The sequence below is a fragment of the Barbus barbus genome, assembly GCF_936440315.1.
Source record: "Barbus barbus genome assembly, chromosome: 33".
In the NCBI taxonomy this organism is placed as follows: domain Eukaryota; kingdom Metazoa; phylum Chordata; class Actinopteri; order Cypriniformes; family Cyprinidae; genus Barbus; species Barbus barbus.
Window position 1 is genome coordinate 18,313,863 of NC_136761.1, and position 17,080 is coordinate 18,330,942.

At 39.0% G+C, this 17,080-nt stretch overlaps 1 protein-coding gene across 4 annotated transcripts in view; it reads right to left on the reverse strand.

The window, feature by feature from the left end:
- The window catches only part of LOC306853180 (protein diaphanous homolog 2-like), a 446,875-nt gene that overhangs the window by 326,884 nt on the left and 102,911 nt on the right, over positions 1-17,080 (reverse strand). For all 4 annotated transcript variants that reach the window (XM_079390392.1, XM_079390393.1, XM_079390391.1 and 1 more), the window contains exon 7: positions 1,415-1,554. In XM_079390392.1, the coding sequence (XP_079246518.1) occupies positions 1,415-1,554 (140 nt within the window). The remainder of the gene's footprint in view (positions 1-1,414; positions 1,555-17,080) is intronic.

Consider the following 17,080-nt stretch of genomic DNA (forward strand, 5'->3'; position numbering starts at 1 on the left):
GTCCTGGCCTCGCCGGCCCCTCAGCTCAAACTGCCCTTTTACCGAGAGGAAGTGCTGATGCCACTCGTCTTCAGCCAGCAAGTCTGATCTTTACAAACGACCTGTCCTCATGGGGGTAGGAAGTGCGGGCTTCTCAAAGAACAATGCTCTGTATCCATTTCTCATGATTAATGGTTAACGGTGGAGTAAATAATTGGATGCACGGGGCCCCGACGCCACATTGTGATGATCTGATAAAGACAACAGAACGAGATGCCAACCCTTCATTTAATTAGGCCAATAACAAGAGATTACCTTGAGGCACAGTGTTCTACAACTCACATTCTAGATTGTGTGTTCTGTGACAGGAAAACAATAGCAAAGGCATTCCGGTGTTTGTGTTGCTTTGACTCACTGCACTGTACTGCCATCTGGGGAGAAGGGCAGGGGCTATTAATTGCTTTCCAGTGCAAAGCACATCTGTTGAGAACACGTCGCGTAATGCCATCGGATCAAATGGTGGTTACGCTTGGGTCCTTTCTCCCACTGCACAACGGTGGACCTAAAGAGATCGTCTGCCTGCCAATTGTGTGATGACCACTTTATATGCTGCGCTCATTGATTCACATTAAGAGCCATCTCTCAGACAGTGCTCTGGTAAATAATTGAGAGCGTCTGCTGTCACATAGTGTTCCTCTGAGCTACTGGGACCAAATTAAATTATAAAATCCCATCCATGAGAGGGGAGGTGAGATGACTTTCTGGGAGAGCAGGTTGGGGGAATGGAGTCGGGTCTTATTATGAATGAATGAATGAATGAATGAAGAGGAGAGGAGAAAAAAATTTTTAAATGTTAAAATTGGGGTGGGGGAGAGAAAACGGCAAATTATTTTAAGTACTACTGTAAATTAGACATGATCAGAACAGATTAATAAAGCAGTCGAGAAACGACAAGATACACACTTTAGTGGAGGGACTTGAAAGTGAAGGCGTCTGGTCTTGCAGTGGTGGTTGGTGTGCTTATTAACGTTTCAGAGAATGGCTGGCTGTCTGAAGTGTTAAAAAAAGGATTTCCTATCTATTAGAGCTTAATAGATAGAGAGGGGGAGATGACAGGGTTGGGCTCAAAGTGACTGGTGGATACACTCATTTAGCCGGCCCATACTATGGGCCACGCTCATTTAACCAGAATTGGGGATCCATACGGACCGGCGGTTAAAAGACTTATTGACAGATTTCCAATTAGCATCTTGAAAGAAATCCGCCAAGATTGCCACGTGCAGACAGGAAAATGAGGTTTAACTTTTCGTTTCACTGTGAGAAGGTGGTTGGAGGTTGTTGAAATAAGTGTTGATATGTCAGTTTCTCATTAGAATGTGGAGAGAATGGAATGGTTAGTGCTGTGGACAGAGTGTGTGAGGAATGACTGACTGACCTGACAGGGTTGCTGGTCAAGGACACGCGCAAGGACTCCAGGCAGTTGAGCAGTTTGTCTTCGGAGATGCCTGAGCGCAGCTCGTGCACATACTCCTGTGATGAGAGCGTACACTCGTGCTTGCTGTTCCTCAGTCCACCCTGCGGGAACGAGACACATTAAGGGATCAGCCACTGCACCGCTGCGCTTTACACCCTGTTAGGCCTGTCACACGATAATTACAACATCTGCATTAGACTTGATCATCGCTGGAGTTCATGAGCTTCCTAAGAAAGCTCCCTCTGCTGTTACTTGCAATCTCTGACTCCGTTTTCAGCTTTATTTTGACAATAAATGAGCAAAAGCATTGGAATCCTCATCATTTGACGACAGGCAAAAAATAGTAGGAGGGGGAAGTAGTTACCAACACCTGATTTGTGGATGAGGCAGCGCCCCTGTGCTCCCAGCTGTATCCCAGTCTCCAGCAGGTGAGAATGATTACTAACACTCCATAACTGCAGACTCACTTCCTCCCTAAATCAGCAGACTGCCCACCCACAGCACTGACTGACACAGAGCTACCAGCTAGACTAGTCAGCAGGAGCTGCCTCATGCTAATTCTACAGTACACACACACAGACTAATGGGAAATGCTCCCACACACAATATAAAAACAGGATATGGAGACAACGCTGTTGTTGGGCAATCAATGGCTATGTTCACACAGCAGCAGCAGAATACAGCTGTCGCTCATGTTGGGGAGCTAAATATGGTTCATATGTGTTCATACACACATTTTATGAAGGGTGACAACCGTGTATAATAAACATAGTAACTTTGTTACTGCTGTTAACTCAGACAAGCTTTACAGAACATCTCATATGAATAAACTGGAATTGATTTTGTGAAATATGCTCAAAATATGGTAAAAATTGACCAATGGATATAATTTGCTCATAGGTTAAAATGAATTGACACTTTTTTATTATTAAAACTTATTAAAAAACTGTTTAAGTGATTGCAGAGACTCTAAATCAGAATCCAATAAAAATGTTTTGCACAGTAAACTGAAAAGAGAAAATAATCACTTGAAAGTGATTACAAGTTAAATAGTTATTTTAAGTACACAATGGTTCCTAAAGAATGACCTAAATATATATATTTTATGTATATATGTTTCATGAGCTGAACATTCAAACAAACAAACATTGTTCACAAATCTGTATAAATCTGTGTTAGTGAGCACTTCTCCTTTGCCGAGATAATCCATCCACCTCACAGGTGTGGCATATCAAGATGCTGATTAGACAGCATTATTATCGCACAGTTGTGCCTTAGGCTGGCCACAATATAAGGCCACTCTAAAATGTGCAGTTTTACTGTATTGGGGGATCCGAAAACCAGTCAGTATCTGGTGTGACCACTGTTTGGCTTGCGCAGTGCAACACATCTCCTTCACATAGAGTTGATCAGGTTGTTGATTGTGGCCTGTAGAATGTTGGTCCACTCCTCTTCAATGGCTGTGCGAAGTTGCTGGATATTGGCAGGAACTGGAACACGCTGTCGTATACGCCGATCCAGAGCATCCCAAACATGCTCAATGGGTGACATGTCCGGTGGGTATGCTGGCCATGCAAGAACTGGGATGTTTTCAGATTCCAGGAATTGTGTACAGATCCTTGCAACATGGGGCTGTGCATTATCATGCTGCAACATGAGGTGATGGTCGTGGATGAATGGCACAACAATGGGCCTCAGGATCTCGACACGGTATCTCTGTGCATTCAAATTGCCATCAATAAAATGCACCTGTGTTCGTTGACCATAATATGCGCCTGCCCATACCATAACCCCACCGCCATCATGGGCCACTCAATCCACAATGCTGACATCAGCAAACCGTTCACCCACACGACGCCATACACGCTGTCTGCCATCTGCCCCGTACAGTGAAAACCGGGATTCATCCGTGAAGAGAACACCTCTCCAAAGTGCCAGACGCCATCGAATGTGAGCATTTGCCCACTCAAGTCGGTTACGACGACTAACTGCAGTCAGGTCGAAACCCTGATGAGGACGATGAGCATGCAGATGAGCTTCCCTGAGACGGTTTCTGACAGTTTGTGCAGAAATTCTTTGGTTATGCAAACCGATTGTTGCAGCAGCTGGTCTCAGACGATCTTAGAGATGAAGATGCTGGATGTGGAGGTCCTGGGCTGGTGTGGTTACACGTAGTCTTCGGTCGTGAGGCCGGTTGGATGTACTGTCAAATTCTCTGAAATGCCTTTGGAGACGGCTTATGGTAGCGAAATGAAAATTCAATTCACGAGCAACAGCTCTGGTGGACATTCATGCAGTCAGCATGCAAATTGCACGCTCCCTCAAAACTTGCGACATCTGTGGCATTGTTCTGTGTGATAAAACTGCACATTTTAGAGTGGCCTTTTATTGTGGCCAGCCTAAGGCACACCTGTGCAATGATCATGCTGTCTAATCAGCATCTTGATATGATGAGATACACCTGTGAGGTGGATGGATTATCTCGGCAAAGGAGAAGTGCTCACTAACACAGATTTTGACAGATTTGTGAACAATATTTGAGAGAAATAGGCCTTTTGTGTACATAGAAAAAGTCTTATATATATAAAATGGGATTAACTTTGTGACATTAATTTAACACAAAAAACAAGAAACTTTACAATATAAAAACACAAAATAAAAAAGTAAAATTAAGAATAAAATAAATTCTAAAAATATACTGTTGTATGCACGACAATTTTATTCACTGACTGTGTGTGCTGTACATCTCACACATTGCTGTAATACATGTTGTACTCACAATCCCACACTTGTGAGAGGTATACAGACAGTAAATATTGGCACATACATATGCTACATTTTTTATTGTTTTACTTCGTGGTTCAACTGTTTGCTTTGCACAGATGAAGGACTTTAACCAAGCAGCAGCGTATAAAATTAAACATCATTATGAACAGTAAACAGATAAAATACTAAGAACAAATCAATTTAGTGACAGGTGGGATGTCTTACCATCCCCTTCTACCTATATAACCAGGCCTAGGTGGATTTATTCACGACGCTCGCGCATACAAAAATCAATTCCTGTGCAAGCTGCCAAGCTTGTGGGTTTTTGTGACTACTTTCTTCACTCTCATGCATTAGACAGACAGAGTGAAGATTGTCAAACTGTTACCTGCATTGCACCCCTTGGGCAAAAGAATCGAAAGTGTGCCATGCGTTCCAATTTTTATATACCACATTATTCTTATTCTTGTCGTTTTACTAAGGTTTCTTTTATTTGTATATATTTTTTATTTTATTCACAGTTGTGTTCTCTGTTATCCAAGTCATCCATGTGTTTCTTTTTCTTTTGAAGCTGTTTTCTATCCGTATGTTCTGAAAACAACAACCTGCCAAACAAGGCAGAGGAAAAAGAAGAGGGCGGCGAAGCACAGGGTGGGCTGTCAAAGTCACCCGTGTAGACGGAGGGATGAATTAATGCAGACAGAGAAGTATGTAGGGTAGTATGGAGCGAGTATTAGAGTTTTCTTCCCCGGTACAAATTTGCTTTAATGTCGGCGTCCCAGGATGTGGCTTCCCCAGCAGGCAAGCTGCACTAATAGGCAGTCTTGGAGGAATAAACAGGGCATCTTTGTGACGGAGTACCATTTCTGCTCTGTCGAGGCGCAGTGAAGAAACTCAGACAAGGGCGGCAGCGCTGGTTTATAGAGCAACAGGAAAATAAATGAGCCATTACTATAGGCAAGTAGGGGGTTGCAATGCTGAGACACTGTAAGTGTTGAGTGCAGAACATGTAAACATGGCAGACAGCGCAGTGATTTACTCCGGTGCGATCAGCAGGTGTTAGTATTAGGTTTTAAGCAGTTGGTTAAACGTAGGCGGTGGTTTAGAACAACATGACGGGTTGTTGTTGCAATAAAAGCAGCCTTGATGTTGACTGGCAGCTGTGAATCTGCACTGACCTTGTGTATTCTGGTACCATCATTTGTGTGAATAAGATGTTCAAAAAGAAGCAGCGCTCTGCAGAGTTCTTGCATGCTTCTTTATAAAAAAAAGTGAGATCTAACTACTCTTTAAATTGATGCAAACTCACTTAGTCCATTTTCTCTCTCTCTCTCTCTCTATCAGAGGATAAGAACGACTCTTTTTCCCCAAACACATCTGAGGCGCTCAGGTTGAAGCGATTCGGCTCTTTCTTCTCAGGCAGGTCCTCATACTTGAATTTGTCTTGATCTGGATCCAACTAAAGATCACTCGGTTCATCTGCCTCTATAGTTCAGAAGAGAAATCCGAGGGACCAGATATGACTGGTGTGCTTATACCTGCCTGATAGAAGTAATGGGGTGTGTGTGCAAGAGAGGTTATTACTTCCCTCATTACTGTCTCTAGTAACTGTAGTTGCCCCTGGCTCATTTCAGACCTGCTGCAGACAGCTATCTCAGATTCACTGAACCACAGGCAGAGCTGCTCTCTGTCCCAATATGAGAGGAATCACATGATGGCTGTGCAACTGTGACTATCTTTATATTATTCAGAATATCCTTGGGTTGGAAAAGCAACTGTAACTTTTTCTATTCTGCTTAATATGTACTTCTCATTCTTAATGTTAAGGGTTTGTGCAAATCCCTAATAAAAAGTATTATACTTTGGCAGACTACTTATTCCAGACGCACCAATATTCAGTTGTTGTTTTTTTCTTTTGTAATGTTTTTTCCATCTTATGCCTGATAACCAATTAAGTTATTTAATTAATATAATATTATTATTATTATAAATTAATGCAATTTTGTCTAAATAAATGTAAACAATGAAAACTCAAATCAGTTGTTTTCAATGCAACAAGTAAATTTAGGCATCAACACAAAGCACAGTATAAAAAATATTGCCAAAGATTAAATTGAACAGTGTTATTAATTTAGTAGTTTAAAAAAAAAACTTTAAGTGTAAATGATATGATGTATATACATATATACAAACAAACAGGCTTTCATTGGGAAAATAACATTAAAACAGAAAGTAACATTAAAATTTGACGATAACAATATCAAACAAACTAATTATTTAATATAATATATTATTGTTAAATATATATTCAATAAAACACTAATTGTAATATATCTATATAATATCAAAAAATTTAAAAAGATTAAATGAGTATGCACAATTATAGAACCAAACACAGACAATTTTTACCCTCTTATTATTACCCATAAAACCTTAGCAACCACATGACAAAGGCCCTGCCTGAGCACAATGCCCTATATCATCAACAACACCACTCTAAAATTTAGTGCCAATACCCTAAAACACAAAATCCCTGGGATTCTGAGTATTACAAACAGATCAAGTTTGCTACAAAAATTAAATAATGAAAAGCAGGGGCAAAAGTGCTCTCTGTATTGCTTTCTGTGCCAAAAACAGGCAGAATCTTCAATCTAACCCACTCAAGTAAGAGAGTTTCTGGTTTCACTATCCATTGACCTTTACCACTGGAAACCAAAGACAGGCCATAAAATGCTGCTTAATGACCCTGGCCAGCTCAATCCGTTGGGATGATATCAACATTACACCAGACCACACTAATCATGCAGACAGCCACATTCACTGGTTCACTGTAATTGGGTTTCTGCTGTTGGCTAAAGAGAACATGGGGGAATGGCCTGTGTGCAGGCACGCAGCACATAGAAAGAGAGAAAAAGAGAGACAGAGATAAGGAGGAGAGACCAACCAGCAGATGGATCGAGTGCTGGAGAGATAAAGAGAAGAAAAAGAGATAGACTTGGAAAGGAAGGGAGAGAGGAGAGAATTGGAGCTCAGTGAAAAGACCAATACAGTTCTTTGACCAAGCCCAAAGTGTTCATCTCCGAGTCTTATTGAATCCTTATTTGTCAATAACAGCATTTCCTGCCAGAAACAATAGTGCAGGGAACAATTACTCCAGTGAGCCTGTCAATTTCACTTTGGTACAGGGACACAGGATGGCTATAAGTGTGTGTGTGGGGCTCTGATACAGCCTTGGCACAATCTGACGTGAGAGAGTGCAACTATCGCAAAAGGAGGGGATGGGCACGCTGCGTTTCTCTTCACCTCTGCATCCCATGCCCATTGATAATGAGACCGCAGCAAATTGACAGGCTGCATGGGGACCAGCCATTAGGTGTCACATGCTGTCACAAACAACTGTTTACTATGAGGGGGACAAAAAGGGGTCTTCCTCAAGGAGGTGCTAACTGTTTTTTAAAGTCAAATTCTCCATTAAGTCACATTCAAACCCTAGAACTTTTATTTTTTTAATTTGAAATGAAATTGTATTGTTTGTTTGAAAACTGTTTGTTTGAACCTAATTCTGAAATCTAGTAACTAATGGTGCATTCAAGTCATGTCGGATAGATCATATTTACGAGTTGAACGCAACCACAAAGTCATTATTACGAGTGGGAAACTCGAAATTTGTCAATTTGTCAGTGAAAAAAAATCCTGTGTCAGATGCAATGGATGCATTGAAATTTATGTTGAAAATCATTTAATTTTATGTAGAAAAGTTAAATCACCATCTTGTTCCGACCAAAGTGATTTGAACGCACATGACATCGTAATTACAACTTGTCAACATGTAAATACAAACATCCCAGGAGGACTTGAACGCACCATAAGATATAAAAGTAAATCTGCCCAAGTAACCTCTATAAAAGTATTTAAAAAAATATCATCACCAACAAATGTGAAGGCTCATCAAGGCTTCATTTTTTTTTTGAGACAGTATTAGTAACAGTAAAAGAGCCTAATATTGTGAAATAGCCTTATTACAATTTAAAATAACAATTTTCTATTGTAACATATTTTGAAAATGTATTCCTGTGATGTCAAAGCGGTTTCTTCAGTGTCACATGATCCTTTTAATATATTCTAATATGGTGTTTTGGTGCTTAAGAAACTTTTTTTAACATCAATGTCTTTGATTAATAGAAAGTTCAAAAGCATTTATTTGAAAAAGGACACTTCTAATCTACCACTCTTTGCTATTTCTATAGAAACAGCCATTTTTTGCAGTGACTTCCTGAATGATGTCATTATCCAGCTCTGTGTGCATAGGATGCTCCACGGTAATCTGGGTCCAGATCTGGATCTAAATCGGCAGATGCGCGTCTGTTTGCAGTCAGATATGCACGGAGAGAGAATGATTACGAGCTGATGGAGGAGCGCGATAGCAGTGCCTCACACATTGTGGATGTAATTTATCTCTGCGTGAGGTCACCGCAGTGGAATAATTCTGTTAAATTACGGTTCGTAACTGAGTGTCACTTTAATAGGGAGTAAACAGATAACCTGCTGCCGATACCCCCGTGACTCTCTCTTCCACACTTTGTGTGACCTTGTCGAATATTGTCAACAGCAGTAAGGGACCATCAAAATAACAGAAGCAGTTATCAGCAGCGTGCACCCATGAGCATGACCGTCAGGCGAACACACAATAACAGGATGTGACTTAACAACTCCAACTGAAAAAAACTACTAGAGCAAAACTCCATGGAGAGAGCCGATATGCACACTATGAAACAGCGGGACCTTGAAATAATCTTTTGTGCATTTAATGTCTTGTGTGAATTAAATTAAACACCCGAAATGATTGGTGATAATGGGGTTTTTAATTACCTCTTCTTTGTACATGATTAATGAAAATTACTGGAGTGCCCCACTGATCTTTTTGAAAAATAATACAGATATAATCGTTGCAATTAGTGCACATGAAGCCATATCAATGCCAAGTGGTTGCGAATGTTTTATTCCACAATTTACTGCTCATTAGTGCATGATTGACAGATTTACAGAGAGGGAGCCAGCACCTTCTCCATAGGAAAACAAGCAAACCTACAAAACAGAAGCTCACAAGGAAAACACACACACAAACAAAAAAAGCATCCTGCTCTCTGAAGTTTCCAGAGTCTCTCTGCTCTGAAAGGTCAGCTGAATGCAGCATCAGTTGAGATGCATGGACAATAGCACCCATAGAAAGACCCTGAGGACATCCCCTGCTACTCAATGATAAGTCTTTTGATGTGTCCAGGGAGATGCACTCACTGGATTATTTCCAATCAAGACATGCAGCGTTGCACTTTCTCTCTCCTTAAGAACACACAGGAGTGGTGTCCCACAGGGAACATGTTCTACGTTGTCAAAGGAGAAGAGTCACATTGCTTACGAAATAGCTAACTGCTCATTTATCACCTCAGGAAACATGGGCAGATGTTGAGATATTTACGGGAATTTTCTGTGTTCAAAACAAATTAAGCACTAACGCAGCATCTGCAACACACTTTGAGCAGCACATGTTTTTGACTCACCCCTAAGACAAATGTGTACAAAAAAATAATACAATACAAAAGTGTATTTTTAACTACAATAACTGTGTGTCATATGAACAACCACTCAGTACGTCACAAAACTTGCATCATTCCATGACAGGTATTACAAAACTTTTTTAACTATACATAAAAATTATTTGTTCATAAGAGTCATTTAATCATGAATCAAACTACGTGGGTCACACTGTATATTTATAATTCACTAAAAAGGACCAGTTTATATGAGTTATTTGTTCATGAATCAGACTGTGCTGGTCAGACTGATTTTGATTCACTAAAAAAGGTGGTTGATAAGAGTCATTTAAGGGGTCATGAAACACCCCATTTCAGCACTGGTTAGTTCTCATCACAGTTTTGAAAAATGCTACAAAAGTGGGATTGTGGAACGGAGGTGGAAGAGGGGAGACAGTTTCATTTTGACCCCGTTGAGTTAAAAACGCATTTGCACTCCGCACTCAGAAAATATAAAACGTGCTGTTGCACCTCTAATACCTTTTAAGGCTTAATTTGCAGTATTTAAATGAGCCTTTTGATTGGTTGCATCAAGGAGCTGTAAAAACCACTTACACTCACTAAGTAAATAAATCGCGTTTGTGCCAAACTCTTACAAAGCAAAAAGTGTGTGTGTGTGTGTGTGTACGCGTTCTTTTGTGACAAATGAGGACATAAATTTGTATAATGACACAGGTATGACACAGGAATTACAAGGTGAAGGTGACTTTTCAGGACATTGACCCATGTCCCCACTTTTCAAAACACTTACAAATCATATAAAGTGAGTTTTTTGGGGGGAAAAGTAGAAATGCACAGTCTCCTGTGAGGGCTAATTTAGGTGTAGGGTAGGTGTAGGGCAATAGCACATACAGTCTGTACAGTATAAAAACCATTACACCTATGGGATGCCCCCACTTTTCACAAAAACAAATGTGTGTGTGTGTGTGTGTGTGTGTATGGGCTTGACATTTGGTGCGGGTTTTGCAGGTATTGTGCATAATTCTACTCATTCCAACAGTTTCCACACTTGTAACACAGGAAATTCTTGCAAATATTCAATCGTGAAAGATGCTCAGAACAGATTATGGAATGTATGATTTGCACATGCTTTTTAGTCTGTGCAAGATGACACCAAAGAGAACTCTATTCAGTACTCATGCTGTCTATAAGACTCCTTTCTGTGAGCTCACACCCAAAGCGTGCACACACGGAGCTGCATTTTAAAGTTTTTAAAAGCTTAAAGCTGCAGTTTAAAATCAAAGCTCTTTTTAAGTTACTTCCTGATAATATAAATATGAATCAACTACATTATAAAATTGTAAAACACAAATACACTGCGAGAGAAAACATTTTTAGATTAGATGATTGTAGTTTAAAAATGTCTAAGAAATTTAAAAAAATTACAATTTATACTGCAATATGGGACAAGGTATTGCACTGGAATAAAATGTTGAAATATACACCATTTCAAAAGAACAGCAACAAGATCTAAACATCATAAATAACTGCGCTAGCAGCGCTACACATTTCTCCTCTTAAACCCTCTGGAATGCCACTGTAAGCACATCACAGTAAATGTGATTTTTGTTTGTTTACTCGTTCAAACTACAGAACAAGATAACATGACACAGATACTGCACATTTCTGTTGAACCTGGAACACTCCTTTAAATGCATCTGCTTCCGAGCTCCAGTCATGCAACATTTCACCTGGTCACAGCCACTTAGCTGACTCAACACTACCAGTATGTTATGTCACTTTAAAAATGGAAACCATCCAACAGCAAATCACTTCACATCCTCCACCTGCACATTAAAGCACTGATGCTCACTCCGCTGAAAGCACACTGTACAGCACAGGCAGGTGAGTGAGACCTAGATAGAAACAATGCAAAACACAGCACTTACAAAACTATCTGAATCATAATTCTCTGTTCAAAGGGGAAAACACAGGTCTCGGGCATGAAGCCAAGATATTTGAGGATGGCAAACAAAGTAATGGCTATGTGTTGGTTAAAGAAGGATCCCTGAAAGGCTTCATACAACAGCAGGTGGCACAGCATGATGAGATTACAGCATTAGAAGCTTTTCTCCCATCATTCCAATGCAAACACAAATTATAATACCCTATACATTCAGTTAAACAGGCCCTAATTCGCCAAGGCTTCAGGGACCAAGATTGACATTCTCACAACTTATTGATGTAAGAGATTTTTCTTCTTTTTCTTGGCCTACCAGTCAAATAAATGCTTTTCAAAGCAACAGAGCAGAGGCCAAAATGACACAGTTGGCTTTTTTTTCTTTTTAACAGATAAAAGCTGAAATGTCCAAATACAAAGTCCACTGCTGAAGATGCCACTGCTGTCAAAAGGAAAGCCTTCAAGTGCACATCAGAACAAAACACTTTTATTTTACATAGGCTACAAGAAGAAAAAACCCTTGACAGCTTATGGTTAAGCAGGACTAATAAGCAGGACTTTAACACCACATGATCGTCGTCTCGTCCGTCGTTTGATCCTGACAAGGACACACACAACACACTAACCTCTCAAGATTCCTGCCATACAATTGCTCCTGCACAGGCAATTGTTCAGCTGTTTGCTCAGAGTAGCATGAAAGAATCTGTTATTCATAGGGTTTCAAACTGAATTTAAATACACAAAAACCAGGTTGCTTTCTGAAATCATATTCGTAGAGTTTTAGCAAGTTTTGGAAGTCACATAACTTTTCGCAAATATTAAAATATATTAAATATCTTATTATATTTTGTTGTCAGATTTCTCAAAACAGCTAGTTTAATAGTTTTGATTGCTCTATTTGTAATATTCAGTCAAAATAGTGTAGAACTGTAATTTCAATTTATTGATTAGCATTGTGATTCTTTACCAAAACGTGTTGTACATAAGTTATGCTAAAGACTGGGGGGTAAACCATTAATGTGTGAGCCATTCTAGCACATAATCTTAAAGATCTGATTGTATGAGACATCTGTGGAGCATCTTGTTGATAATTTCCATTTGGAGACCTGTTAAAATAGGTCAGCATGCAGCAGGCAGAAAGTGCAGTGGGCCTTGAGTGCTTTATTATCAGTTTAGGCAGCAGATTATTGAAGGAGACGCCCTTCACTTTAGATTTTTTGGAAGTTTTGGAAGTCAAGTCAAGTGTGGACAAAGTTAGGCTGGAGTTTGTAGATGAAATTAGGCCATTTCTAACCTCCCTCTTAAGATGAGGCAGAGAACGAGGGGGAGGAAATCAAGTTAAAAACATTTCATGCCATGCAAAATGGATTCTGAGGAAAAATACAACTTTTATTCATTTTTTTAAATCCAGAAATTTGAAACTATCAATAAAACATTACTGAAGCCAGAGATATCTAAACACCTCTCAGTGCAGCTCTGAAATTCATGGAAAGATGAGAGGACAAAACCAACCTGTTCCAAACAACTTGAGGCTGTTTACTGATAAATTAAATTAAATTCCGGAGATGAGGGCTGCCTCAATAAGCATGGCAAATGAATACATTAATAAAATATTTGGACATCAAAGACAGCTCTCCAAAAAAAAAAAAAATTTATTTGCGTTAAACATGTTGGAATGAAAATAAAATATTGTTGCACTGGAAATATTGCTTTATCTTGTGCAAAGAACTGACATTGTCCTTATTGCATTTCTAAAATGTTCTAATTTTGCAGTGAAAAACAAGCTGTCATATAGCAGTGAGCTGTAGTTGAGCGTGTCTGAAGCAAAGAGTAAAACTTTTTTTTCCTTTTTCAGTAATCATGTCTAGCTCTCAGTGGCTCAGTGGTACTGTGAATGTTTTAAGCTCATAAACAAGCTTTCTTGCATTTTAATCAACCTTTTCAATTAGGAACTAATTAATACTTAACAGGAGGGACGCCTGTCACTTTGAGGATAAGAGAGACTGAGTCACTGTCTCACTATTACCTCACTGAGACAAAGGAAGAGAGAGAAATTGAGACACTGCAAAAAAGACCATAGAACAATATTTTTTAAAAGTCTGTAATTGCCTATCCTGCATCTCAATACAAGAAAACAGTATTAAGATCATGTTAGAAGCTCTGCCACTCATCTCAAATCTTGTCAGAAAGCAAAGACTGAAGAGACCGTCTGTCTGCTGAGAAAAATCACTGCGGTTCTACTCGACTAGGCATCTCACATCAAAGAGTACTAGCGTTCAGGGGAGGCTTGTGAGATGAAGCTGTGCTGTAAATTACAGACTCAATCAGCTGATTTCAAATATAAGCAGGCTTGTGAATGCAGTTTTAAATGTTTACAAAAGCAATTCACTGATGTTGAAGTACAGAGATAGTTCAGGATATCTGAAGTTCTTTTAAACATTTAACCATATGCCAACATTTCCTTAAAAGAAAAATCAAAGTACAGTTTCACAGTACACTTTACTATTATTATATGTAGGGGTGTGCGATATGACGATTTTTGATCGTGGACGATAAAAATGTCTCCACGATCTGCTTTTTAAGAAATATCGTAGTATCGCGCTACCGCGCACATTGTCAAATACAGTTCTGGCGCCGCCGTCTCTATATACTGTACAACACGACATACAGCAGTAGAGTTACTCAGACAGGACACTGCACTTATTCGCGATCGCAAAAGTACATTATTTGCATACAAGCCTTGCTGGTTAAATGTTTAATTCGCGCGCTGGTCTGACGTGCGCTTGTTCTGAGCGCATACACCTGAAGCACGCGCACTAAAACGCCTGTCTAACAGCGCCTGATTACTCAACTAAGTTATATTTTGCGCTAATACTGTCAAAACACACAAGGTTTACATACAGACTGAGTTGGTTATCTCTAAAATGAAAGTAAATAGTTAAGAGAGAAACGGATGCGTGCCTGTACTGTATATTAGATGCGTGCAGCTCTTAAAGGGACAGGACACTAAACATGCTGTCGACTGTCATTAAAGGGATAGTTCACCCTAAAATTGAATTTCTGTCATTATTTACTCAGTGGAAAACCAAACAGTTGCTGGTCCACATTGACTTTGATAGTAGGAAAGAAAAATCCTATGGAAGTCACTGAGGACCAGCAACTGTTTGGTTTTCCACCTTCTTCAAAATGGCATTTATAAATGTTCAGCAGAAGAAAGAAACTCATTCCGGTTTAAAACAACTTTTGAGTAAATGATGATATAAAAATACAACATTATGACAGAATTGACAGACAGATGACAGAATATTAATTTGTGGGGGAACTATTCATTTAACGTTAACAAAACAACAAAACACAAAGAGAAAAATCACTCACTATTCTTGACTGAAAAACTTTAATACAGTTGCTTTAGGAATCAGTCTATCTAGTGTTTTATTTTTATATTTGTTCATTCAATTTCATTGAATGCTCTGCTAAATACACCTATTGTACCTGGAAATAAAGCACTGTTTGTTTTATTTGTATATTATGTGTATTTGTAATGTGTATCTTTGTTCTTATTTTTTAATAAGAAAAATAAAATAATGACAAAGATTTTTTATCTTCACCCACTTTGGCCTAAATATCTGCCATGCATCTTTGTCTTTCTAGTTTGGCTGTAATGCTCAGACAACTTGTAAAACCAAAATAGTAAAACTAACAAAGAATCGGGATAAAAATCGTGAATCGTGATATTTCTATAAAAAATCGTGATATGATATTTTTCCCATATCGCCCACCCCTAATTATATGCACTTAAAAAAAAAAAAAAAAAAGCATTAAACTACCTTCTTTGGTCTGCGTAAAGAAAGTCATAGGTTTTAAACAACATACAGCTCGGTAAATGTTCAGTTTGGGTAGCTATCCCTCTAATTGATTTTATTTTTAATTTGAAAAATATTACTAGGGGGAAAAAAAATTTAATGAACTAACAATGATTTTTAATTATGAAAATGAAGGGGAAAAATCCAGTTGTTTCTAATAACCCAATTAGTCAATGTCGGTATGGCCAACATGAGCTACATGAGCCCAAATATACACACACAACATAAACACATTACATGTATCGTTTAATCTGCACATAGCAATGTGACCGTACATGTGAAATTTAAGTTACATGCTAGACAGAATGTATGAGTCACACTGTGAACATGCTTTATTCCATAACGCACTAAAACATGACAAAACACAGACAATGAATAACTAAGTGCAAAGATTTCCCAAGTTTTAAAATGTTTTTGTTAAACGGCAAAACAAGTTTAAATACTTGGTTTAATTTTGCACATCAACTAAAATGTCATTTTAATCTACTAAAATTAGATATTTTAGTTTTTGTCTCTGGTGAAAATGATCTAGTCATTGTGTTGTCATTTCATGTCCTTGTCACAGGAAAAAATATGAGCAAAAAAAAAAAAAAAAAAGAACACTGAAAGTAAATTTTCGAAGGCACTATAGGCTACAAGCATATAGATATACAAAGACACTGGAGAAAACCACCCAAACTGGCCTAAAATTCTGCATTAGAGCACAAAGGGCTGGCATGAATGTTTCTATTACTGCTGAATTTATCATCCATAGAAATGTGGCTTACTGCATGCCAGGTAGAGAAGAACGGGCTTTCAAGGTGATCTGCTGCACTGCGTAGCGAAGTGTTTATTTCATCCTTTGGTCAATCAATTGCAAAGGGCAGTCAATCGAGCTCATAGTCTTAAAAGGTCCGTGTGGACTTCCCTATTCAATTAGTGTGAAAGAGAATATAGGCAGGTTGATTCGGTAACTTCGCCAGCACCTTGAAGGACACCAGAGCCCAATCAAGGCAAGCTGCACTCTTTAGTATATTCACACAGTGTCATAGACTGGTAAACAAGAGGCCCATTTAAAAGGTAAATCACAGCGGATCTCATTTGGGCTCAGCCGGAGTCTCTGCTGAATTGATTGTAGCATATGGTTCTAATGAACTGGCTCTTTTGCAGACAGCGGATGGGTAGAGCCACCCAAACAGCCTTACTGGGCAGAAAGGCAAGAGTGAAGAAATAAATGAGTACTGGTGTCTGATGTGATGTTCTCCATCTCTCCCTCAAGCTTTATTCTTTTCTTCTCCTGAGGATGGTTAAAAACAAGTGTAATCTACACTCAACTAACATACAACAGATACAAAGTCCTCCTGTTTTGTTTTCTGCAAATAAGTGGATGCTTATATTTCAGATTCAATGGGAAGTCCGATAGACAAAGATAAACTCCAACTAGAACTTTAACTTAGTTTAGAGTCCATCACTAAAAAATGACAGCGCAGCAGCCAGGGTGCCCGAGAGAATTGGTGCAGAGATGGAG